The sequence below is a fragment of the Schistocerca cancellata genome, chromosome 1 (genome assembly GCF_023864275.1).
Source record: "Schistocerca cancellata isolate TAMUIC-IGC-003103 chromosome 1, iqSchCanc2.1, whole genome shotgun sequence".
NCBI lineage: Eukaryota > Metazoa > Arthropoda > Insecta > Orthoptera > Acrididae > Schistocerca > Schistocerca cancellata.
Genome location: NC_064626.1, coordinates 1,133,773,352 through 1,133,800,523, shown reverse-complemented (window position 1 = coordinate 1,133,800,523; position 27,172 = coordinate 1,133,773,352). Strand labels below are relative to the sequence as shown.

Genomic DNA, 27,172 nt, shown 5'->3' with positions numbered 1-27,172 from the left:
CATACCGATAAGCTCTCGATTCAAGCACAGAACCATTGGGTACAACGCTGTAGCGCATCCAGTACAAGGTGCGTCAACAAGAGAAGTGAATCTTACACAACTTACCAGTTACTATGGCAGCGGAGGGCGCTAGGGGCTGATGCATCCTACATTTTCATCCTCTGTGTTGTTTACCGATGAAGCAACGTTCGGACGTGATGGAACCTCCAACATTCACAATTCGCATGTTTGGAATGAGGATAACTCACATGCCACAGTTACTAACGCTCATCAAGTGCGGCTCTTCATTAATGTGTGGGTCGGTGTTGTTGGGGACTGTTTAACTGGACCGTATCTGCTACCTAGGCCACTAAATGGCAGGCACTATTACAATTTTATCGCCAGAGCATTGCCAGAATTCATGGAAAACGTCCCGCTCCCTACAAGACAAGGCAAGTGGTTCCAACATGACGTGGCGACGGCACATTTCAGTCGTCGTGTGCGTCGATTCCTCGACCGACGGTTCTCAGAAACGTGGATTGGCAAAGGTGGTCCCGTACCATGGCCTGCTCGATCTGCAGATATGTCCCCTATGGACTTTTTTGTGTGGGGAGAGATGTGGAGCCTTGTTTACGCAACTCCTGTTGCGTCAGAAGAGGATCTGGTTGCCCGGATAGTAGCAGCAGCAGGAACAATTCAGGATATTGCTGGGGTTTTTGCCAGTATCACACAGAATATCATCCGACGGTGTAACCTTTGTTTACGTGTCAATGGAGGCGTCTCTTGGTAAAAAAAAAATGGAAAAGTGTTTGTTGGTTTCATCTTCCACTATCGGTTTAAATACTCCTCATAGGAAAAAATGACATTAGGGAAAAATATTTGTTTTCATGTCCCCCACAACCTCCCAGAGTTTGTCGGTTTAATTCATCCTGTATGTATATGTTTTTTTTCCTTGTTCCTTGACTCCTCAGGCATCGTTTCCTGGGGTTAGTCGCCATTTAGCGAAACAGCCCTTTTAGAATGACTTCCGAATATCATGGACACATCATTACAGCTCAAATCAGCGAGCACTCTAGTAGCCACTGTATACCCGTTGATTACCAATACTCCAGTACGCGTGAAACAAGTCGAGCCGTGTAGCAGATAGCGGCAGGAATAGTTGTGTGGTGGGGAGGTGCGGACGATTGCTATCACAACAACCACACCCGCAGCAGTCAGCTGCCATGGCTACGGCGGAACACAAGCCTGACCCAGCCAAACACCGTGAGTACTGCAGCATTAATCAGAGCTCGCTTCTAATCGTACGAGAAGTGTTAAGAAAATTAGAAAACTGCTGTGGTGTAGATTGCAATTTGACTCTGAACTCATACCATATCAAATAAAAAGACTCTGATCTTTTTGAGACAGGCCAACCGAACATGAGAACTCGCCTAACATCGTGAAGATCTACCTTCAACATGCAAGACAGATTTACATCTACGCTCATTGAATCACTGTGAACTGCATGTCAGAAGGCACTTTTTATGTGACCATATATTATGGTCTCTCCTTGTTCCATTCACGGATGGAGTGCTGGAAAAAGGAATCCTGTTACATTCTTGATTTAATCTACACTATCCTTTGGGAACTAGTTTGTGTGTGCGCAGAGAAGGTTTGAAAGATTGTGTGACATTTCTTTACACTCTCTCGCCACTCAAACAATTTGCGCCACAACTCTTTGCATCTGCTCGATGTCCCCTTTTCGTATGATCTGATATTGGTCTTATACACTACAGTAATATTTTATTTCTTGGCGACGCCACGCTGACGTATTATATTCGGATATACTTTAAACAGATGTGCCTTACCACGTTTTAAACGCACGTATTCTGTACGTATGAAACTAATATTCACCATTATGTCATATTAATTCGTTACAAGATATAGGCTGTCCAGCAGTCGTATTTGGTTTCCTATTTTTCTGCAGATATTAAGATGCCACTACTGACCGAAATCGAAGGCCGGACAACACAAGTTTTGCGACCATAGATGTCTACACTTCCTGGATCACTGTTTTTACTCGCGACTGTATTGTAGCTTGAATATTAAGCTATCGGTTGCACAAGTGATTCGTATACAAACTCTTTTATATACAGTTTCCATTTTCGCAGTACCTATCCAGTGAATGGCGGACTGCCGCCTCCTTTAGTTATAACTGAGCCTACAGTATTATGTCCTTCTTCGCCTCCCTGCACTTCGTTACTCCTAAATATTTGTATGGCGTGACTAAATCTAGTTGCGACTTACTTATCTTGAAGGCAAAAGATATCCAGCATTTGCATTTTGTGATATGCACGCCTTTTAATTTATGAAAATTAAGAGCTAGTTGATAGTCTTTGCATCGTTACTGATATTTTATGGACACCTGACTGGAATGGTACTGTAATTATTTCGGGAAAGATTTTTCTCTTACATTACACCATCATCTGCGAAAAATCTGACATTACAAGTAAGATTGGATACGGTTCAGTGTTAGGTGAACTCTACAAGCACTTACTACAAGGTCAGAGGCAGACGACAACAGATATCCGGCGATTTTCTGCGTCAAGATAGAGATTGACATTCATAATTGTTGTTGTTGTGGTCTTCAGACCGAAGACCGGTTTGACGTAGCTCTCAGTGCTCCTCTACCCTGTACAAGCCTCTTCACCTTCGAATAACTAATGCAACCTATATTCTTCTAAATCTTCTTACTGTGCTCATCTCTTGGTCTCCCTCTACGACTTTTAACCCCTCGCTTCGCCCCCACCACCACCCCCGGCCAACAGTTCTCTCCAGCACTCGACTGGTAATGTATGCCGTCAAACGATCCCTTCTTCTGCTTAAGTTGGGCCACAAATTTCTTGTCACTCCAATTCTGTTCAGTACCTCCTCATCAGTTATGTGCTCGTTCCATCTAACCTTCAGCATTCTTCTGTAGTACCTTATTTCGAAATCTTCAATTCTCTTTTTGTGTAAACTGTTTATCGTCACTGGTTTACTTCCAGACATTGCTACGTTCCCGAGAAATGCCTTCAGAAACGACTTCCTAACACTTAAATCTTTATTCGATGTTAACAGATTTATCTTTTTCAGAAATTCTTTCTTTCCCATTGCCAGTCTAGATTTTATATCCTCTCTACTTCGGCCATCGTCAGTTATTTTTCTGCCAAATACAAAACACATCTGCTACTTTAAGTGTCTCGTTTATTAATCTAATTCCTTTAGCAACACCTGATTTCACTCGACTACATTCCATTATCCTTGTATTGCATTTGCTGGTGTTTATCTTATACCTTCCATTCAAGATACTGTCCATTCCCTTGAACTGCTCTTCCAAGTGTTTGCTGTCTCTGACAGACTCATAATGTCATTGGCAAACCTCACAGTATTTTATTTCTTCTCCCTGAATTATAATTCCTGTTCAGAATTTTTCTTTGGTTTCCTTTACTGACTGCTCTGTGTACAGATTGAATAACGTAGAGGATAGGCGACAACCCTCTCTCACTCCCTTCTCAATCACTGATTCCGTTTTATGCCCCTCGACTCGTATAACTGCTGTCTTGTTTCTGTACCAGTTATAAATAGCCTTTTCACCTGTGTCTTGCCCCTGCTTCCTTCACACTTTCAACGTGACTACTCCAGTCAACACTGTTAAAAGCTTTCTCTAAGTCTACATATGCTATGAAGGTAGGTCTGCCTTTCGTTAACCTATCCACTACAGTAACTTGTGGTGTCAGTATTGCCTCGCCTGTTCCTACATTTCTCCAGAATACAATCTGATCTTCCCTCATAACTATATTTTTTAAGCAATTATAACAATATTTTTGTTTTGCTGCACGGATAGTTATCGTGCTGGATAATGTGATGTCCTGTGGTGGAAGACATAGAACATCATGTGATTCAAATAGTCAGTAAGATTATTGTGACTGGTTTCGACCACCATCTTGTCATCATTAGATCGTGCTTGTTATACCAAAAAGCAAACTTCTCACAAATCAATGACAGGCGACCTGCACACTTGGATTTTCTTGAAGTTAGTGGCTGGAATGTCGTGGAGATACAAATTAACATAATGACAGCAAAGTTTGATCTTTGAGGAAGGCTATTCTTGCTCAAAAGTTGATGAACAAATCTGCTAGCTTCTAACATGAAATTACATCAACGAACTTCAACATCAGATCTTCTCTGAATACTGGATTGCAAACTGCCACGAAAGCTGTAGTCGACTTGAGGCCTCTCTGAAATACACTCTGAACCACTGCTGTAAGCTTTCGGTTGATCATTCAACATTGGGGATAAGGTACTGAAATCTATCAAAAGTACATTGAGATAACAGCATAACTGTTAAGATACTATCGAGAGCTAGTTATGTCAGTTACTTTAAACGGCTTTTGTAAATCTATGGAGAGGAAATCTACCTGCTCAGCTTTATTTAATATTCAAGACGTTGCGTGGGAATATAACTTGCTGTTTTCCATAGGCTAACTTTTCTTCCAGAATTCTGAGTAAATCTACTTTTCCTGTACAAATACGTTCTTGGATCCAAGCATTGATTGCCTTAATGGATACTGGCCTGTAATTCCGTGTATCCGTTCTTTTACTCCTATTGCCGGGAGTGGCCTTCCCACTACCAAAAATTTGAGTGATTGCCAGGAATCAAACCCAGGACTTCGCATCAGTAGTTAACTGATTGAACATGGATTAGGCCTGTTACTTTCGATGTTGAAGTAGGAGGGAGTAAGTGCTGGGACATTAGGATGCTTTGTAAGTAGGCTCTATGTAAGTAGGCTGTTTAGATTTTTATATTGGTAATGCTACGTAGCGCTCTGTATGAAAATCACTGGCTGTGCTGTGTGCAGCCTGTGGCTAGTTTGCATTGTTGTCTGCCATTGTAGTGTTGGGCAGCGGCAGCTGGATGTGAACAGCGCGTAGCGTTGCGCAGTTGGAGGTGAGCCGCCAGCAGTGGTGGATGTGGGGAGAGAGATGGCGGAAGTTTTGAAATTAAACTGCTATATATATTATCATTATTAAGGTAAATACAGTGTTCGTTCTCTATTAAAATCTTTCATTTGCTAACTATCCCTATCAGTAGTTAGTGACTTCCGTAGTTTGAATCTTTTATTTAGCTGGCAGTAGTGGCGCTCGCTGTATTGCAGTAGTTCGAGTAATGAAGATTTTTGTGAGGTAAGTGATTTCTGAAAGGTATAGTTTAATGTTACTCAGGGCCATTCTTTTGCAGGGATCTTTGATAGTCAGATTGCGTTGCTCTAAAAATATTGTGTGTCAGTCTAAGCATAGTCTTTTATAATTGTTGAAAGGGGACGTTTCAGCTTCAGTAAGAATACATTTACTCATGTCAACATACTGATCACACATGAACATACAAGAAGATTTCGAAGCCAGAAGCAATCTTTGCATAGAACATGCAAGTGCATGACAGTATCAGTATTTTTTCGGTTTTATATTTTCGGGGAAAAGCTGTTATTTTTATTTTTAAATGTAATCCATAGTCTTCGTCTGTCAAAAATAAATAAATCAGATAATTGTAAACAGTGACTAGTCTAGTCTAGTGTGGCTAGACGATGCTTTTTTCGACAACTGTATCAGGTACTCAGTTGTTGTACCTAAGCAACCAAACTTAACCACTTTTCCGGTATTCACATCTGCTGTAATGTGTGTAACTCTTAAATATTCTTCTGAGTTCCTAAAGAACCTATCGTATCAAAATCGTATCTTCTTCCAACCTTTTGTAAACTAGACAGTAATAAAAGCTGCATCCGAAGTAACAAAGAGTTAGAGGTGTATGCTTGACTGTTGAGGTGTAGCTTCCCCCCTTTCTCCATAAATAATGTAATTTCTACAGAATAAGTTAATTTATTAGGCGCTAGCAGAACGGTAACCTGCTGGTCAAACGAGGTCTATTTCTGCTATTGAATCAATTTCCTCATTGACAGGATTAATCAGATTTCCCCTCCTTTCTGTAACATTAAAAGCGATCCAAGAAGGATAATGTTTTGTTGTTCTCGGGACACAGGAAGGAACCATGCAGAGAAAATGCTCCATAAATAATATTTGAGAGATTGTCTATTGACTCACTCTTTTTGACGAAGGTATCACCGTCTTTAAACAGAAACTCTTCATGCGGAACTTTCAGTAGATCCTGAGCTCTCTTACGAACAAAATGTGTTTGTGCAAGCGCAGTCTGTTAGAAAATTTTTCAATACAAATGTAGAGTGGAAACTTGGCTTCTGATGCAAGTGTAACTTTCGTTTAGAAACAAACAGGTTTTACATGTCAAGAGGAACTAGCGGAAAACATGGTAGGGAAATAATAACTTAACTTGTAATTTCAAAACTTTTAGGTGTCCATACTAGTGAGAATTAAAAGTGAAAATAAGACACAGTTGGAACTCCTGAAACAACGTAATTCAGCCACATTTTCACTTCTAACTACTGCAAATCAGTTATTTCACATATTTTGCTCATTTTCATTCGTAATGTCGTATTGGATAATGTTCTGTCGTAACTCACCCTTAAGAAAAAAAGTTCATGCTGGAAAAGTATATAAGAATAATATGTGGTGCTCGTCCACGTTCATCTTGTAGACATCTGTTGAAGGACCCAAAGGAATTACAGACACTACTGCAAGTGGGAACTGATTTAAATCAATGGGGAAAAAACAGACACCACATACATATCTGTTAACGGAGTTTGGAATTTTGACTGCTGCTTCACAACAATACCAGAAGAAGAAATGACATTCATTACTCGAATTAAGGTTGTCTTTCACACAAAAAGGGGTGCTCAACGCTGCCACCAAAATTTTATCACCTACCCAATGACACAAAATTTGAAAGCAAACTCATAGTTTCTCCTTGACAACCCGTGCTATTCGGTAGCTGAATTTCTGTTCTTGTAATATATAAAAATTGCTTAGTAGGAACTACTAACAATTTATATATGGACATCTAGTAATTATATTTACGTTTGGATTTATAATGTGAATGTGAAATGACTCATTGCACATCATCACCATTAATCGTATTAAACATCAAAAGACCATTAAACTAACTATGAAGCAAAATGTTGACAGTGTTTTTATGAAGCATAATTAACATCCAACTAACGTCTAATTCTCAAACAGCGAACCTGTGGGTTTTGAACCAATTATTACGCAAACGAATACGAGAGAAGTGTTTTGAATAAAGTGCAGGTGGAGATTCCAGCACTTGTGGCAGGTAATATAAACGCTTGTCAAAAAGATTAAATGATAATTGTTTATCGGCAACGTGATCCTGTAACGTACACAGATAATTATCTGTTCAAGTGCACCACGAAGCCTAACAGTAGCGGCAAGTTAACTATCTAAAAGTGGCCACAGTTTTACAAAACTGACAGTAGCAATAACTGCACGATGGAAAGTTTTAAAATTGTTGCGACTTTCAGAATTCACATAAGTGATTAACACTGATTTTTCCTAATTTTGTTTACATAACGGAGGCACAAAAGTTTTCAATAACCTCTTTACCTTTTGATGACAGAGAGGAGTGGAGCAGTGCCTCAGACAATTCCACATTTAAGTTGTGTGCGCGCTTGGAGATACTGTCATACCAGAGTTTGAACTTCAGAAGAAACTTAAATATTGTCCGGTATTGAAAAACAATTAAGACTACATAAAACGGAGAAAGCTCTAACCGAATTCAAGCTCCAAATGATCTGAAATAAGCTGCGAAATTATCTTCTTGTTTTGTTCCCATGTACCGAGAATCTCTCGCCCATTGAAAAGTTGCGTGAGACTGGAAAAGTTATTTTCCACAAAAAAAAAAAAAAAAAATAAGGTTAACAGATCGGATTTACAGAACTCCACATCAGTATCCCTGACGTCCGTCTGTTATAGGATCCTAGAGGATATTCTGAGCTCAAAGATTATGACACTTCAGGATGGCAACAAGCTACCCTTAAAATATGAGCTCGCAGTTCAGAAAAAAACGCTAGTGTGAAACACAGCTTGCTTTATTCATTCACATCTTGCAAATAATAGATGCAAATGAACAGGTAGATTCAGACTTCCTAGATTTGCGAAACGGTTTCGGCTCTTAATATAGGGAAATGTAAGTTGATGCAATATGGCCCGCATCTCGTGGTCGTGCGGTAGCGTTCTCGCTTCCCACGCCCGGGTTCCCGGGTTCGATTCCCGGCGGGGTCAGGGATTTTCTCTGCCTCGTGATGGCTGGGTGTTGTGTGCTGTCCTTAGGTTAGTTAGGTTTAAGTAGTTCTAAGTTCTAGGGGACTGATGACCGTAGATGTTAAGTCCCATAGTGCTCAGAGCCATTTTTGATGCAATATGTGGGAAAAATAAATTTGTAATATCAAATACAGTTCTATTGATTGGCGACTCCATGTTGTCTTGTGCACTACGACCAGGCAACAGGTATACTTGAAAAAAGAGACAGCATTGGTCGTATATTTTTCTATTGCAAAATCGATTTTCTGTCACTCAGTGACAGAAAATCGATTTTGCAATAGAAAAAAAAATATATACGACCAATGCTGTCTCTTTTTTCAAAAATACAGTTCTAGTCGTGTGTTTCCTGACATAGCCATGTCGATTAAATATCTAGGCGGTAGCGTGGCAAAGCGGTGTGAGGTTGGTTTGGGGGGAAGAGACCAAACAATGAGGACATGGAACTCATCGGATTGGATAAGGAAGTTGGCCGTGTTCTGCCAGACAAACCATCCCGGCTTTAGCCTGAAGTGATTTAGGGAAATCACGGAAAACCTAAATCAGGATGGCCGGACGAGGGATTGAACCGTCGTCCTCCCGAATGCAGTCCAGTGTGTTAACCACTGCGCCACCCCGCTCGGTAAAATGGTGTGGGGTGCAAGGAGCCTCTAAGGTCAGTGTTATTTAAATGTTAATTCTAATTTATTAATCATATTTTTAGCACATTTATTGACGTAGGGACTCTTTGCAGCTGTTTTTGTTAGTGACATTCCCGCAATGCAGTACTGCTATTGCTGATGTTCTGATAAAACAACTTGCCAACTGTACGAGTACTCTCTTGTCAATAACTGTTGTTTCGTATGGAAAACTTCAACCTTTACACCAACTGTCACTTCACAAAAGAAATCAACACATGTCGCCAAGCAACAAGCATCAAACTGACAAACTGGAATTTTTTTTTTTTTTCAGTATAGTCTGCTAGCCCACCGATTAATGAACATAACTATGTTGCTGCAGCGTTCTGTGCTGTATACAGCCCGCATTGGAGCTCTCGGTACACCGTACAACGACCTGGTACATTGAGGTTGTTGTCAGGTATTTTGATCTCTATAGTTTACTTTATTACGCTATCGCACAACGCGTTAGACCTCCTTGCGATGGATATTTCGTCAAATGCTACTTTTTGTCCATTTTTCAAAAATGGCTGTGAGCACTATGGGACTTAACATCTGAGGTCATCAGTCCCCTAGAACTTAGAGCTAATTTAACCTAACTAACCCTAAGGACGTCACAGACATCCATGCCCGAGGCAGGATTCAAACTTGCGACCCTAACAGTCACGCGGTTCCGGACTGAAGCGCCTAGAACCGCTCGGCCATTCTGGCTGGCTCCATTTTTCACAAAATATTCAGTTATCGCCGATTTCTCCGGGTAGTGTAGTAACAGATACCTCTCATCTTATACCCACCGTGTAGTGTAGTAACAGACAGGTCTCACCTTAAACCCACTATGTTATCTCGTGTGCAAGCCCTGCACGGCGTAACACTGTCTACACTCAGAAGATATTTTTCTAAAGCTGAGAGCTCCGAGGTGGACTTTATCTGTCATAGGCCTCTCGGTATACTTTACTTGGGTGACCGAAGACGACTTGATGTCTTTCCTTCAGGAGCACAGGACCTTAGAACGCAAATGAAGCACTTTCCACGTCGGCGATGTCCTGCTTGGAGTTACACGTTTGGTATTAGTTGGTGGCTGTGACAGAAGTCTTGTGATAGGTGGCTCAGTTCTCGTGGCAAATCTTCTGTATCAAAGGCAGCTTCCATTCGTTGAACCCGACTCAAAAACACGCTTTTCTAAGGTGGTCTTATAAACGGAACGATATAGTATACGTTGCTTAAAAAAACATTCAATATCTCTGTCAAGACTGTATCTTCTCTATGAATGAAGGTACAAACGAAGGATAAATTTTAGTTTACGCGTAAAGTTTTTATTTATCAGTACAATTACAGGTTATTTCTTTTACATGCTTGCATATACAACCTTGGGGTGCATTTTTAAAATTACGTTTAAGATCATGGATCTCATTTACCTTCCACAAGTGTTGGATATTCCCTCCACTGGACGCACGACAATCATCCAGACTATTTACATACTTGTGTTTGCTTGTCTGGTGTTACTGCTACCACTGCTGTTGTATGTGTCGTCGAACTTAACCCAAATTTGTTGGAAGGCGTGGCCCACTTACGGAATCTTTCACAAACGTGTAGGAAAAAATAACCTACATACCGTGAGACCTAGCGACCTCGGAGGTCCCTGGTGCAACTAGAGTTTCGTACGCCCCTTACGGCCTGTACACCATAAAGGCAGCACACTGTTAGGAAACGCTCCTCCACACACGTGCATGTGTGAGTGTGCTCCGTTCCATTGAAAGATGAAACTTACCTGCATGTTCTCGCAGTCGTGGAGCAGAGAAAAATGAGCGAGCTAGCTGCTCCATTTATAGCCCTACCGACAACCGCAATAAGAACTGATGCCAAGTTAAACTATTAAGTTCTCATGCGTAAATTACGATCCGTCCTAAGCCACCGTCTGCTTTCAAGTAGAAGGATTAGACTTGTGAAATGAATCTTTCTGAGGCATCCTGAAACTGAATACCGAAGCAAAATTGCTCTTGAAAGATAAATATAAAAGAAACGACAGCGGATGTGAGACGCATAATACTCTTCATTTTGATAGTCGATCACGGGGGCCGATAATAATTATCAAATTGTAAGTAGCAGCGGTTAGACGACAGACTTTCTCCCCAAATAAAAGTATGCTTGTTATCGAGCTCATTATCAGTAGTGGTCACCGGCCTTCTGATGTACCACATACTTGAGCAAATATCATCATGTTGGTGCAATTCAGATATCAGACGTCGAAACTGCATGAGCTGGATATTCCGAAGGCTGCCTTGATGGCGTCATTGTATCGGAATATGGCGTGACGTAGGCTCTTATCTGGTTGCCATTTAAGAAAGTAAATGAAAGATGTAAAAGAATATGTACAAAAGCAGAAGAAATTATTACTAACACCAAGATACCATAGCTGGTGAGCAGTTGTTTTTTTTCCTTTATTGTTATTTTGAAACCTGTATTACAGGCAGGCCATGCAGCAGCAGACGACGCCGCTCTTTAGCCGCAGAGAACACAAATATACAAATGAAGACATTGAAAGAAAAAACATGGTGGACATATAAACGGAGACAAACACTGTTTAAGATACAAGGTGCCGTTCACGGGAGGAGAGTCCAGGATAAAATTGTTCAGATACTTCGACACAGACAGAGACGAAAATTGTCACACGTGAACGTAGGGGCACAAAACGAATAACACTGAATCACTGAAGCACAAAACGACGGCACACACAAAACACGAGGCGTAGATCTCCGGCGCGCGAATGTTCACTATCCGTGTACGAGTCCGCGGACCTGCCAAGAGAGGAGGAGGGGGGGGGAGAAGGAGAGGGGAGAGCAGATGCCATGGGCAGGGGAGATAGGGGGGAGGGAGGAAGGGGGAGGGGAAGCCCGGGGGAAGAGGGAAGGAGGGAGGGGATGGGGAAAAAGGAAAGAGAAGGGAGGGATGGTGCCTAGTGGAAAGGACACAGGATGTTGGGGGGGGGAAGGATCAAAGTTGATAGGAGGGGTAGATGGAGAGGAGGAGGACATCATCAGGGAGAGGGAGCTGGCGGAAGCAACCTTGGGAGAGGGTAAGGAGGGTGGAGAGATGGAGACCGGGCAGGACGTGGGAATACAGGCGCGGCAGCGGGCGGGGGTGGGAGAGGATCGGGGAAACGAGCGGGTGCGGAGGATCGAGTTTACAGGAGGTGTACAGGATCTGTATCCTTTCAAGGAAAAGGAGGAGGTGGGGAAAGGGGATGAGATCGTACAGGATCCGCATGGTGGAGGGGAGACGGATGCGATAGGTGAGGCGGAGAGCATGACGTTCAAGGATTTGGAGGGATTTGTAAAAGGTAGGGGGGGGGCGGAGATCCAAGCTGGATGGGCATAACAAAGAATAGGACGGATGAGGGATTTATAGGTGTGGAGGACGGTGGAGGGGTCCAGACCCCACGTACGGCCGGAGAGGAGCTTGAGGAGACTGAATCAGGAGCGTGCCTTGGCTTGGATTGTCCGGAGGTGGGGAGTCCAGGAGAGGCGACGGTCGAGGGTGACGCCAAGGTACTTAAGGGTGGGGGTGAGGGCGATCGAATGGCCATAGATGGTGAGATAGAAATCAAGGAGGCGGAAGGAAGGGGTGGTTTTGCCTACAATGATCGCCTGGTGAGCAGTTGCTGATCAACAGATTATGTCTGATACCTTTGGACGACACTGTAAACTCCGCCACGACTTTTTTGTCGGATCTAAGATACAATAAGTGAAATACGGGCTTGTAATATTATTACTGTTAATTTATTTCAATTTGTCAGTTGTAGTAAATAGAAGTTGTTTCGATCAGATGTCTCTATAACTTGTAGAATTTTGTATGTACGCACGGATAACGTCGCACGTTCTCCACGATATTTCAGCAAACGAAATAGTTGCCATCTGTAGGTGGTTCGTGGTAACTGCTGCTCTGCTCTTTTCGGCGTCCTGTATACGTTGGCCGTTAACCCTCCATAACTCCGCTCCTGTCGCTATCCGATAGCGTCTGTACTAGACCGGCCAGATAATGTGTCTACACTCGTCTCATGCGCCGCATCTAAACGCAACATTCGGGCGTCATCCACGGCACATATACAAATGGCGTAACCTTTCCCGTGACTTTTGGCCACGCTGACAAGCTAACAATTTTTTAAACTTGTAACTGACTCAGTTCTTTTGGAGGAGATCGATTGCAGCATTTTCCACGTTTTGGGGGAATTATGTACCTCTGAAAACGTTCCGCAAATATAGCGTCTCCCTGTCCTTCATAGTGATCCCTCAACATCTGACACTGTTCACGTCCTATATATAGGGTGGTCCATTGATAGTGACCGGGCCAAATATCTCACGAAATAAGCATCAAACGAAAAAACTACAAAGAACGAAAATCGTCTAGTTTGAAAGGGGAAACCAGATGGCGCTATGGTTGGCCCGCTAGATGGAGCTGCCATAGGTGAAACCGATATCAACTGCGTTTTTTTAAAATAGGAACCCCATTTTATATTACATATTCATGTAGTACGTAAAGAAATATGAATGTTTTAGTTGGACCACTTTGATCGCTTAAAGAGAGAGTATTCAATCAGTTTGAGATAACAGTTTTGATTCATGGCAGTCAGACACAGCTGTTCATTGCCAAAACCATTCAATACTTTCAAGTTGCTCGTCAAGCAATGTACAGTTGCAACTTGGGAATTAGTGGGAGGGGCAGGAAAACAAAACAGTGTGCCAGGAAACAAAAAATGGTTCAAATGGCTCTAAGCACTATGGGACTTAACACCTGAGGTCATCAGTCCTCTAGACTTAGAACTACTTAAAGCTAACTAACCTAAGGACATCACACCCATCCATGCCCGACGCAGGATTCGAACCTGTGACCGTAGCAGCAGCGCGGTTCCGGACTGAAGCGCCTAGAACCGCTCGGCCCCAGCGGCCCGCTGTCAGGGAACAGACTGAGGAGAAGACATATAGGGTGTTTCACAGTTCATGTTACACACTTCAAGGGTTTCCAGAAGGGACTTCGTAGATAAAGTTTTACACAGAAACCAATGTCCGGAAACGTCATCCAACGACACTACAGAGCTTCAAAGTTATAGGAGTCGACGCCTGTAAATGTATGTATATACAGGGTGATTCCGTGACGTTTTTCCAAATTCTAAAGGGTGATGGAGAAGAATAAATGTATCAATCTGAGGTAAGGGTGCCTGATTCGGAAACGAACGTGTCGAAAGTTACAAGCGAACATCATTCTGATACCTCTGAAACAGAAGAATACATGTATTGGTATTATTGTTGCAAAGATTGTAGAGTCGGCAACTTTCAGAGGTGGTGGTATGGACCAAAACATGAAAATATCTTCAGTAAGCATAGGCTCTAAAACGCATACCTGAGGACTATGAGCACTTGTTCATCTTCGTTAGTGTGAGACACAGGTGCTGATATCTCTTAAGGTATGCATTTTAGATCCATGTTTCCTCGACTTTCTTCATGTTTTGGTCCAGACTAAGACCTCTAAAAGTTGCCTACCCTACAATCTTAGCAACAACAGTACCAGCAAATGCATTGCACTGTGAGATTATCAAAATGATTTTCTCTTGTAACTTACAACTAGTTCGTTTCCTAATCAGGAACCTTTGCATTAAACTGATACATTTATCCGCCTCCATGATCCTTCAAAGTCTGTAACTTTATCACGAAATCATCCTTTGTATACACTGGTGTCCAAAATTAAAGCAAGAAACCAAAATTTTGCAAGGTTGTGTTTATTTTGCCACAAAACAGTATAATTAGGCGATAGTTAAATAGGAGTATAAAGAATACAATATAAAGGATACAGAAGTAAACGGTAGACAAAAATTTTCTTCGTTTTTTTCAACTTAACCCATTTACAGACACATTCCGACAACTAGTTAATGCGCCTAGTATGGTGTGTGACAAAGTCTGGCAGCAATACAGGCCTGACAAACGACGGGGCGTGCTGTGAATGATGCACCAGTCTCATTAACGCCCATTCTTCCCGCAGCGCTGCTCGCAAATTTTGGAGAGTGGTTGGTGGGTAGTGATGTGATGCAACCCGTGCCCCTAGTGCATCCCAGAAGTGCCCTATAGGATTCGTTTCGAGAGACCAAGCAGGGCATGCCATGCCTGCAATATCTTCGGTTTCCAGGAAAACATCAAGCACTTGTGTTCTATGAGGCGGAGCATTATCGTCCAGCATTATGAAGTTTTGGCCCACAGTACATGGCAACAACCGCAGATGAGGCCCTGAGATCTCGTTACGATACCTGACAGCAGTAAAACCTTCCTTATTTAACGGTTCAGTTTCATGAAGCGATGTTCTAGTGGTCACATCCCCGCACACACCATTAGGGATCATCCTCGATATCACTCTCTTTCCACAATGGTTGGGTCCCGAAATAGTGCTCAACATTCCGTCCAGATGAGAATCTGTCGACGATCGCTGTCTAGACCAAATCGGGACTTACCTGTGAAAACAACATTGGTCTACTGTACGACCGTCCAGGTAGCATGTTGACGGCTCCATTCTAGACGTTCCCTCCTGTGAAGACGCGTCAGACGTACATACACGGTGGGTCTCCGACAATAAAGGTCACTCTGCCAAAACCTTCTGCACACCATTTGCCTCGCTACAACACTTCCGATGGACCCTGCGAGGTCAGATGACTGTTGCCGCGCAGTACAGAAGCGGTACCGCCGTGCCCTTACAGACAAATAACGATCATTTTTTGTGCTACACGTGGGCAGCCCCACCCTGGTCTTCGGGATGCTGTTTTGGTCTCTAAAAACTGTCACGATTGTGGATGCGGGACTACCCGACAAACACTATCCCGTTTGACAGGTGCGCTGACGGTTTCGCTGGCGTGGTTGTCCGTTGACCGGAATGCCATCTTCAATGCAGGACTCGATCTTAAGGACATCTGTTGACAGTTTGTATGATTATATCGTGAATTAGGCACAAGACGCATAGTGGTTTGTTGCTTTAATTTTGGACACCAGTGTACATACCTTTACAGGTGCCGGCGCTTATAGCTTTGAAGACTTGTAGCGTCGTGGGTGACGTTTCAGGACATAGCTATCTATGTAAAACTTGATCTACTGAGTCCCCTCTACAACCTCTCGAATTGAGTAACATGAGATATGAAACACCCTTTATAAACGACCGTAATGAAAATGAAATTAAGGTGGACAGTTCACGCAGCCGGGCAAGCGGATGTAATATGGAAATGGAAAAGCTGTGATCGACCCCAAGGTGGGTTTAAACATCACAGCACTTTTCTGAGTATGGTGCTATTGAAAGCAACAGGCAATTGCATTCCTCCGGCCTGTGAACAGACTTACATATAGCTATAGGGGAGGACGTACTGTTTAATGCGGACTCGGCAACGTGCCGAAGCTTGATGTTTTTCACATTAAATACATTAAATATCATTGACAGAGGCAAAATAAGTAACGAGTGACGGATAAAAGCTATAGGACTGGACAGGGATCGAACCCAAATTATTGTATTTCTAGTCTAGCACTTAACTACTGAACCACTAAATCATGCATTTGGACCAAAACAGTTGTTCAGTGCATTCCAATAGATAACAAAAGCATGAGACTACTACCTGTTAGAAGATAAGTTGATGGCATTCGAAAATTATTCACGAACTACATGGATGTTGATACGTGAAGACCACAATATATGGGGAAGTCTGGAATAGTTTCCATCCAACCGATGATGTCATATGATAGAAAGTAGTGATGACGATCTGTGGACCAACATCTGGACATACCTCGACCTTCTAAACAAAAGCGCACATAGAGATAACAATAGTTCAAACGCTTTTGTTTTAGGACTCCCCATGTTGGGCGTGAGGCACCTTCAAGCACTGCTGCTATGCGTCAGCCATGTGCTGGTCTTCAGCTTGCGCACAGACATGTCGATGGCGGTCGTTGTAATGGCCAACAACACCGCTGGCAACCCTAACATCAAGGTGGGTACCTGGTGGCCGAACTGCTGGGCCATCACAACAATCAACTAGTGTATGTAACTTATAATTCCTATAAATAGGACTGATATGTAGTTTTAGTATTACTCATAAGCTTACGTAAGTTGAGTTTAGCATTTGTGTTCAATGGTTCAACATACTGACGGTACAGTAAGGCCCTCCTTCTCTATGTGCCAGGGTTCTAGTACAATTGGTTTATCATCCCTTTACCATGACCCCACATAACTGTATGATCCTTCTGAAAAGTAGCAGTGTATGTTTTTAATAACAAATGACTACTGATACTTGTCTCTGGCAAAAGTTCTTACGTTTTCTATACGTTGGTTCAGTGAAAACTAATTCTGGCTGCCACATATTAACGCTGCCACATATTCACCTTACAGATTTCATTAATAATGTACGATTAAATAAACTGGTTGCAGTCCTTCCCGGAGTCTGCCTCAGAGTTCACTTGTGCTAAGTACTATGTGCCAAGTAACTACTAATCAGTCATAAAATGTCTCCATATCATAATATTTGTTACATAAACACAACTCACAAAAGATTTCCACAAAAGCAACAGACACTGGCCACGTTTTCTCATTGTTGCAAACCTATTATTGGATGGCCTACACTGAAACTAGAGTATTGTAGGTCTACATGACCTACCACAACGTCATTTCACTGTGAACTCCCTTTCACCACCTCTCTAAAATTTATTTATCGATGTGCCTTTCCTCACCAGTTCAGAAAATGCGAGATCACAAAGACGAAATATAAATATATACTTTACAGCAGAATGAAGCTGACTGGAGGTCAGTGATATTTCACTTCATATTAGTCTTAATTCAAAGAAAATTTTCCTTTTTTATATGAAATTAATCAGTATGTATATTGATGTGGTAGCAACCTTGTTTGAGCCAGCTGTTCTTTAAACAACCCATTCTGTCATATTAGCAAAAAAGTAAATAAATGTTATATTTACGAAATTTAAAATGAATGAGAATTGATGTGTGAAATCTATCATCTTAAAGAAATTTCTTGTGCTTATTACGAAACTGGTCTTAGATTATCCGAGACCATAATACTTCCGAAGTTATGGAGACTTTAATATTGTGAATAATATTTTAGTAATATTAATTCAGCCAATGTCTTTCTGTAAAACATGATCTTTTGTCCTCCAGCATTAACTGAATGAATATTATTTTTGAAAACAGTCGTTTAATTGAATTTTAATGTTGCACCACAGCTTCCTTTGTTAATATGTTGAGAAATTATATTTGTTTTGTAAAGTTATTCCACTCCATGATAGGTAAAACAGTATAGCAATCGTTTTTCTTGATTGTATAAAGCAATAGTCTCAGTTAGGAAATTATTTTTATTACAAACAATATGTTTCACCTAGTTAAGATTTCATCAGATTTTATGAAAACCTGTCAAGAGCATTTGAAATCTCTGGCTGGGAAGATGGCTGGTCAGAAATGATAGTGAATAAACTAAAAGGCATTTCTATTACTGTTGGACTAGATCCACTTACGAATCGTGAACACCACCAAACAAGCCAATCGTATGTCATATAAACCTGAAAATTGGGAAATAAACCTCATACAAGGAGATCACATTGGAACTATCTAGTTCCAATGTTGTCCCCTTGACTTTTGGGTTTATATGATGTATGTGTGGCTCTACATTGCGCTTTATTTGGGAGTGTTCATGATTTACAAGTGTATCTTGTCCGACAGATATATCTTTTGATAGTTTCTTCATCGTCAGTTCTGACCAAATGTCTTTCCATCCGATGAGATGAAATGCTCTTGATAACTTTTCATAAAATCTGATAAGGACCTAACGAGGTGAAGTGTGTTATTTGTAACAAAAATTACTTTGCAACTGAAACTGTTTTTTTGTAGTATCCTATTTTATACAGAACCACAAAGTCACTTGAGAACAGCCTAGAAGGCTGCTGAGAACAAGCAGCAAAAGCAGAAAACTCCAACTTATTTTCAGAAATACATTGCTGTGATATCTGCTGTGAAGAAATTGTATCTCATACTAGCATACAACGATAAGGGTAAAATCCAACATTATCAGAACATCAAAATTAAACAGTTGAAGACTATTGAAAGCATCAGAGTTAATGAACAATTAAAAGCAAATACAAACTTGTTGAATGTTATTATTAAACTTATAACACAAGTCGTTAAGAAAGTGAAAAAGTGCAGTGATATTATCCAGATGAAATATGAAATTCATACTAAATTTAAACAGAAGATCTAGTTCAATCGTAAATTATATCTAGCACACCTACAACTAGGAAAAACGTTCACTCTAATGCAATGTCATTTAATAACCAGACTAATTAACAAGTACGTACATCTTATGACTAATAAAGTTAGGGAAACACATATAAAGAAATTCACAATGTTATAATTCATGCTCAAATGAAGGGAACTTATAAATGCGAACAAGCAGTATACAATAACTTAAGAATATTCCAACATATGGAGAGGTTCAATTTACAGAAACAGAGCTGGATCTCCTGAATAAAGCATTAAAATTTAATCTACTTTCAAAAATACAAAGTAGCATGATTAAAAATCTCATAGTTAATACAAAAATACCGCTACGTATGGCACAGCTCCCCACTGTATCCAAAAACCAAATTACTTCTACAATCTCGTTTCAAAGCAAATAAAACACAGTGACAAAGACAGTTACCAGATGAGGGCCAACCAAAATACAGTGTGAAATATTAACAAGAAATTAAATAAACATGGTGCATTAGGCATAAAAGCAAAACATTGGTAATAATATAAAAAGATGAATATCTCAATAAAATTCATGAGTTATTCATAAAGAATGATATAAGTTAAAACATTACCCTACAAAATTAATGCACAAATGGAGAAAGTCCTTAAACTTGCAACAATCTCTGCATAGACAAAGAGATAAAAGAATTAAAATAACTTTATTGACTTCCTACATGTCACAGAAAAAAACGAAATTCATTGTGCAAATGTGGAACTTTTTGAAAATCAGTGATCACATACACACTATATAATAACTGATCATGTCGCACAGAAACCCACAGAAGACATATTTCCCGTCAGTGACATGGAGATAAATTTTCAACTTGAAGAAAGTAAGGTTGTAATCCCTGACACAGTACTTGTTAAAGCCTGTGCTATGGTAAGTGAGTGGGATTCACCTTATGAGAAATGATTTTTGCATAGATATCGACCGTGTTCCTGAATGGTGGCAAATCAGACTGACATCCACTCTGTAATAACAATGATACGTCAAGTAAGTTCGAAATGCAATCACACGTCAGGATGGATCAAAAGCAAACCAGAAGATGCTACTAACGTGACAATAATACGGTCGCCAGCCTGATAAGGCATTAACTGAGTTTCTTCCCTGTACAAGTTGGTATATATTCATGCAAAACAACAAGTTGTAACACAGGATAATATAGCAGAATTTTAGAACCATAAAATCTATTTAACAGATAGTTTCACATTCAGTACTGAAATAGAAAATCATGAATACATAACACTACACTATAATTTTTACTACAAAACTTTATACTGTCTATTAATCTGATTAAAAATCGGGCATAGGTTACCCTAGAAATTGTACTTTCATGCCACACACAAAAATGTCAATTTTGATAAAGATAAAACACTGTTAAATTTTGACTTTTATATTGACTTTAACTTTTGCTGGTCAAACCAATTTAGAACACTTCATAATTCAAATGAATTGGGGGGAGGGGGGGGCTGAAACTGTTATGATCGCTGTATTTAAAAAAATTGATTACTGAATTTATTATTCATTCAAGATTTCCAGTACATAAGAGACTACTCTTTTCATCTTATTAGCCAGCTGGAGTGGCCGTGCGGTTCTGGGCGCTACAGTCTGGAGCCGAGCGACTGCTCCGTTCGCAGGTTCGAATCCTGCCTCGGGCATGGATGTGTGTGATGTCCTTAGTTTAGTTAGGTTTAATTAGTTCTAAGTTCTAGGCGACTGATGACCTCAGAAGTTAAGTCGCATAGTGCTCACAGCCATTTGAACCATCATCTTATTTACTGCTCATTTAAATGCCTTTAAATCTGTCTCGAAATAATAAACTTCATTACTATATCAATACTAAACTTATCTTTCGACTTCGTTAGACCATCGCTATTCATTACTGGTTCATTAACAAAACATTTCTTTAAACACCATTCTAATACAGCTAGTTCTGCTAGTAATTATTATTATTACAATTTTTAATTTTCATTTAGGGACACTCGGATTGCACAACGTTTGGAAAGGACCCTGTCTAGGTTAGTTTTGAGGATAATTAAATGATGGATAAGTTCTGGTAAAATTTAGGTTATTATTGCATCAAACAAACACAGTTTACTCTCTGATCCATACGAATGCAGTACTAAAAGTTTCAACCTGCTAGTATCGATGCGGCGGTTGGCGGGCAGCAAGATGGCGAGGCACAGAGCACACGTACAACCACAGCTATGGCTCTTGACGTATCAGCACTTTAATTCTTCTTAGCGTAGCAATACTTTTCCATTTAGTCCTATGGAATTTTGCCATGTTGTGTGGGCGTTGGAACGGCATTCCCGAGGCTCAGTGAAGCTATTTCTTCCAGGAGAGCCTCCTCGCTCCAGAAGGTGTTGCTCAAACCAGTGCCAAACTCCAACTACTACTGCTGAGCCCGTTGTGCCGTGCAGTGCCCGTGCGCATTTTCCCGCGCTCGCTTGCCATCCACCTTTTACCGCTCCCTGACAGGCCGAGTATTCACCCGAAGTTTTGTATTCTACATATCCTAACACATTGCCTACATATGGACCAGACGCACAGTTACAATTTTAAACTTCTTCAGTTTCAATATTTGTTACATTTCAATTCTATTACAATATTACTTGACATTTGACATAAACATTAATATTCACGTGATTCTTGAGTTTCTCCCGGCGTATATGATAATCAATCAGCTGAGGAAATACACCGTGAAAATTGTCGTGCGTTGACGAAATCCAAGCCGATGAAGTCAAATATCACCAGTAAACGGCGGGTGGCAATTCGTGATCTGAGGGAGCGCTCTGAAATTGTCTTACCGGCTGACAAAGGCAATGCTACAGTTGTTGTCTCCCATAAGGACTACACTGATAAGATGCAGAGCCTGCTAAATGACAATTCCTACCGGAAGATCAGCGTTGACCCTACAAAGAAGGTGGAGAACAAGACGAGGTCGCTTCTCAAGGACGCAGATTTACCGGGGGGGTGACGCTAAGAAATTGTTACCTCCAGGTCCGGTACCGCCTAGACTATATGGACTCCCGAAGGTTCACAAAGAGGGGGTACCATTACGCCCCATTGCCAGCAACATCAGGGCGCCTACATATTTTTTGGCCAAATACCTGACGGGAATATTAAGTTCTTATGTGGGTAAATGCCCTCATTACATCCGTAATTCCGTGGATTTTGTTAAACGCCTTGATAGCTTCAGGTTGGATGAGTCAGATATCGTGGTGAGTTTTGACGTCGTTTCCTTGTTTACGAGGGTACCCCTGCGAGAGTCACTAGAATCGATTAGTCAGAAGTTTGACGAGAAGACCACTGAACGTTTTAGGCATGTCTTGACTTCCACGTATTTTCTTTTTAATGGAGAATACTACGAACAAACGGAGGGAGTCGCCATGGGTAGCCACTCTCACTGGTGGTAGCGAATTTGTACATGGAGAACTTCGAGGAGGAAGCCCTGTCGTCATCCGAATGGAAACCTACTTGCTTTTTCCGTTACGTGGACGGCACGTTCGTCATCTGGTCACATGGTATGGATAAACCCCTTGACTTCCTTACACATCTAAACTCCATACACCCCAAAATCAAATTCACTATGGAGACTGAAATGGAGGGTAAATTACCTTTCCTTGACGTCTTGGCCAAGAGAAGGGCTGACGGCACCCTAGGTCATGGGATGTATCGGAAGACAACGCACACTGATCTGTATTTGCACGCAGATAGCTGCCACCACACTTCACAGAGGAATAGGGTACTTAAAACTCTAGTACATAGGGCGCGCACTATCTCTGACGCAGAGAGTCTACCCCAGGAATTGGAACATCTGAGAACTGTATTTCGAAAAAATGGGTACTCAGAGTGGCGGATTCAACGTGCTCTCCGCCCAACCACTACAACACAGTCTGTGGAGATGAATGAAATCACGAGGGAGGAGGTAGGTACTGCGTTTATTCCATATACAGGCGCACTTTCGGGGAAAATCGCCCGCATTGTGAAGAAACACCGAGTCGGAACTGTGTTTTGGCCTCCGAATAAAACTCGTGCACTGGTGGGGAGCGCCAAAGATGACCTCGGTTTGAGGAAGGCCGGCGTGTACCAGATTCCGTGTCAATGTGGTAAGTCGTATATTGGTCAGACGATGCGTACCGTCGAGGATCGATGCCGTGAACACCAGAGGCACACTCGACTGATGTATCCGAGCAAATCGGCGGTCGCTGAACATTGTTTGTCGGAAAATCACGCTATGGAGTATGAACGCACGAGGATTCTGGTACAGACGTCGAGATACTGGGACAGCGTTGTTAGAGAGGCCATCGAAATTCACACCAATGACGACCTCATAAACCGTGACTGGCTATAATCTTAGCAAGGCTTGGGAACCAGCGATTGGGTTAATCAAGAGTAAATCGAGCGAACGTATACTTGCGACGACCACGGTGGACAGAGCCATCACTCCGGCGTCATCTCAGACGCCGTCGCAATCTGTTCCACCGCGCGACCGTGGCGCGGGGCGCGGACAGCGGAGGGAGCGCGACGCGGGCGGAGGGTATTTAAATCGGCCGCCGCCGCGACCGAACCCAGTTCCCTCTGAGCAGCCATAGCGTACGGATCTCCGTGCCGGTACGTTCACAGGAGCTCAGTCCATCAGGTCACCTGATGATGGCGACACGTATGATCGCCGAAATATTGTGCCCGTTGGACACTGTAGACCGGCAGTATACCCGTGGATATTTTGATTATTAATATTCACATTGAAACTTATTTACAGTTTTCTTAACATAATGGCATGAAACAAAAAGAAATGAAATCAGAACATCAATTACATAAGTTTATCCTAGAATCAAACGAATAGAATTTCTTATATGTACAATAGTACAGAGTCGTTGTTGTTACAAAGTGAACGAAGAATTAGCAATACTAGAAAATTTACATGAAGAACATTATTTCAAACTGTAGACAATTAAAGGTATAGACAGTAAAAAATTAAACAAAAATAAAAAGGAAATGAAATTACTATAGAAATGAAGGAAGCTAAACAAAAAAACCAAGTTTGTTATTCTGCCATTTGAAATGAAACAATCAAAACTTTAAAACTACAAATATCAATGTTCACTCTCATACTGAAAACAATATTAGTAATGTAAGACATACCACCAGTACTACAGACCCATTCAGATGCACAAAATTTGATGTGATGATTGTGACAGGGTATACTTTGGACAAATTGGTAGAAACTTTTGGATATGTTTCAAAGAGCACATAAAATGTAATGATGGCCGTACAATTGCCTTTGCACTACTTCTCTGAAGCAATAAACATATATTAAAGTATTAGTGAGAAGCTCCAGATTTTATATTATGATAAGAACAGGAAGCAAATGAATATCTTAGAAGAAATGAAAATTTGCAGTCATTTAAATGTCAACCTGATACACTTCTTAATGAATAAACAGAACTTCAGAACAAAAAATTCCTGGATAACTTCAGTCTCATTCTGCTAATCAACAATCAGAGGACGCCTATACAATAAAATGAAATTTAAAATATATCATCTCACCATACAATTTAATATTTGTTTTTATTTTATTTTTGTCATTTTTCGTACCACTTAATTTCTTACCATTTTTTAACTTTTATCATATACACGAATGAAATTCGTATTTGAAATCATTGTTCCAGCTGTTCCATGCTTAATGTTACTATTTGATCAGTATAATACCTTTGTAAATGTCAAGTTGTCAAACCAAAAAGACAAAATTTGTGGATCAAAACAAATAGAAAAAAATCAAAGACGCTCTCATTTCATTTGTAAGGCATAGTTTTCTACTGCAGGTAAATGTAAATAAATTACGTTTACAGTGACATCATCATATTTCTATGCATGAAAGTAATATAATACACACATCAAAGAAATTTTTGCATTACCTCGGTTCCGAGAGTTCCGGAAACTGTACAGGAAACTGGAATAGAGCTCAACATAAACATTATTTCCACCCTCTTTATTGTTGATAACAATCACACATTGCATGTAGTATCACCATACAGCGAGACCTTCAGAGGTGGTAGTCCAGATTGCTGTACACACAGGTATATCTAATACCCAGTAGCACGACCTCTTGCATTGATGCATGCCTGTATTCGTCGTGGCATACTATCCACAAGTTCATCAAGGCACCGTTGGTCCAGATTATCGCACTCCTCATCGGCGATTCGGCGTAGATCCCTCAGAGTGGTTGGTGGGTCACGCCGTCCGTAAATAGCCCTTTTCAATCCATCCCACGCATGTCCGATAGGGTTCATGTCTGGAGAACGCGATGGCCACTCTAGTCGAGCGTTGTCGTTATCTGAAGGAAAACATTCACAAGATGTGCACGATGGCGGCGCTAATTGTCACCCATGAAGACGAATGCCTCGCCAATATGCTGCCGATACGGTGGCACTGTCGGTCGGTGGATGGCATTCAGTTATCGTACAGCCATTAAGGCGCTTTCCATGACCACCAGCGGCGTACGTCGGCCCCACATAATGTCACCCCAAAACAGCAGGGAACCGTCACATTGCTGCACTCGCTGGACGTGTGTCTAAGGCGTTCAGCCTGACTGGGTTGCCTCCAAGCACGTCTCCGACGATTGTCAGGTTGAACGTATATGCGAAATTCATCGGTGAAGAGAACGTGATGCCAATCCTGAGCGGTCCATTCGGCGTGTTGTCAGGCCCATCTGTACAGCGCTCCATGGTGTCGTGGTTGCAAAGATGGATCTCTCCTTGGTCGTCGGGAGTGAAGTTGCGCATCATGCAGCCTATTGCGCACGGTTTGAGTCGTAACACGGCATTCTGTGGATGCACAAAAAGCATTATTCAACATGGTGGCATTGCTGTCAGGGTTCTTCCGAGACATAATCCTTAGGTAGCGGTCATCCACTGTGGTAGTAGCTTTTTGGCGGCCGCAGCAAAGTATGTCATCGACAGTTCCTGTCTCTCTGTATCTCCTCCATGTCCGACCAACATCGCTTTGGTTCACTCTGGGATGCCTGGACATTTCCCCTATTGAGAGCCCTTCCTGGCACAAAGTAACAATGCTGACGCGATCGAGCTGCAGTATTGACCGTCTAGGCATGGCTGAAGTACAGACAACACGAGCCGTACCTTCATCCTGGTGGAATGGCTGGAACTGATAGGCCTTAGGACCCCTCCGTCTAATAGGCACTGCTCATGCATGGTTGTTTACATCTTTGGGCGGGTTTAGTGCCATCTCTGAACAGTCAAAGGGTCTGTGTCTGTGATACAATATCCACAGTCAACGTCTATCTTCAAGAGTTCTGGGAACTGGGGTGATGGAAAACTTTTTTTTGATGTGTGTATACTCCATTTTATACAGAACCACAAAATCGCTGTAGAATGGACTAGGAGAATGAAACTAGTTGTGAACAAATAATATTAATACAGCACAAGTGGGAAAGCTCATTTCTTTTAGTAAATTTATTGCTGTGGTACAGGATTTGTAAAAAAGGTTTGGAAGTAGCCAAATGAGTAGATACCTCATGAAACCTATTATCCTGTTTTGATGTCTAGTTGTTACAGATTCTCAATTCATGCTAAAAGAACATGGTGTGATGAGTTTAACTGATTACAACATTAGGAATATGTTGTTTTTTTTTACAGCTATCCTAAAACACAATTTCTGACGGATTGTGTGGTACCTACGGAATCATCAATCACTCAACAATATTTTGCTGCTGTTATATACCCGTCTTACGTATAAAAAATGAAATTTACGTGATGTCAACTTAGATAAGAGTCGCAGAATCTGTTGCTACATATCGAAGTCCGCCTTGATTCAGTTTTCGACAATCGATTATGATATTCTATCTGAAAGAGGAATGTAGTTCGCCGATAAATGTGTGAAATAAAATAGTTGGCAGATGGAACGTGTAGCGTCTAGTTGCGGTTTGTCCAAACCCCTACTACCA

At 41.4% G+C, this 27,172-nt stretch overlaps 1 protein-coding gene across 2 annotated transcripts in view; it reads left to right on the top strand.

The window, feature by feature from the left end:
- The first annotated feature begins 1,202 nt into the window (after positions 1-1,202).
- The window catches only part of LOC126163105 (putative inorganic phosphate cotransporter), a 328,093-nt gene continuing 302,123 nt past the window's right edge, over positions 1,203-27,172 (top strand). For both annotated transcript variants that reach the window (XM_049920037.1, XM_049920029.1), the window contains exons 1-2: positions 1,203-1,242; positions 16,763-16,902. In XM_049920037.1, the coding sequence (XP_049775994.1) occupies positions 1,203-1,242; positions 16,763-16,902 (180 nt within the window). The remainder of the gene's footprint in view (positions 1,243-16,762; positions 16,903-27,172) is intronic.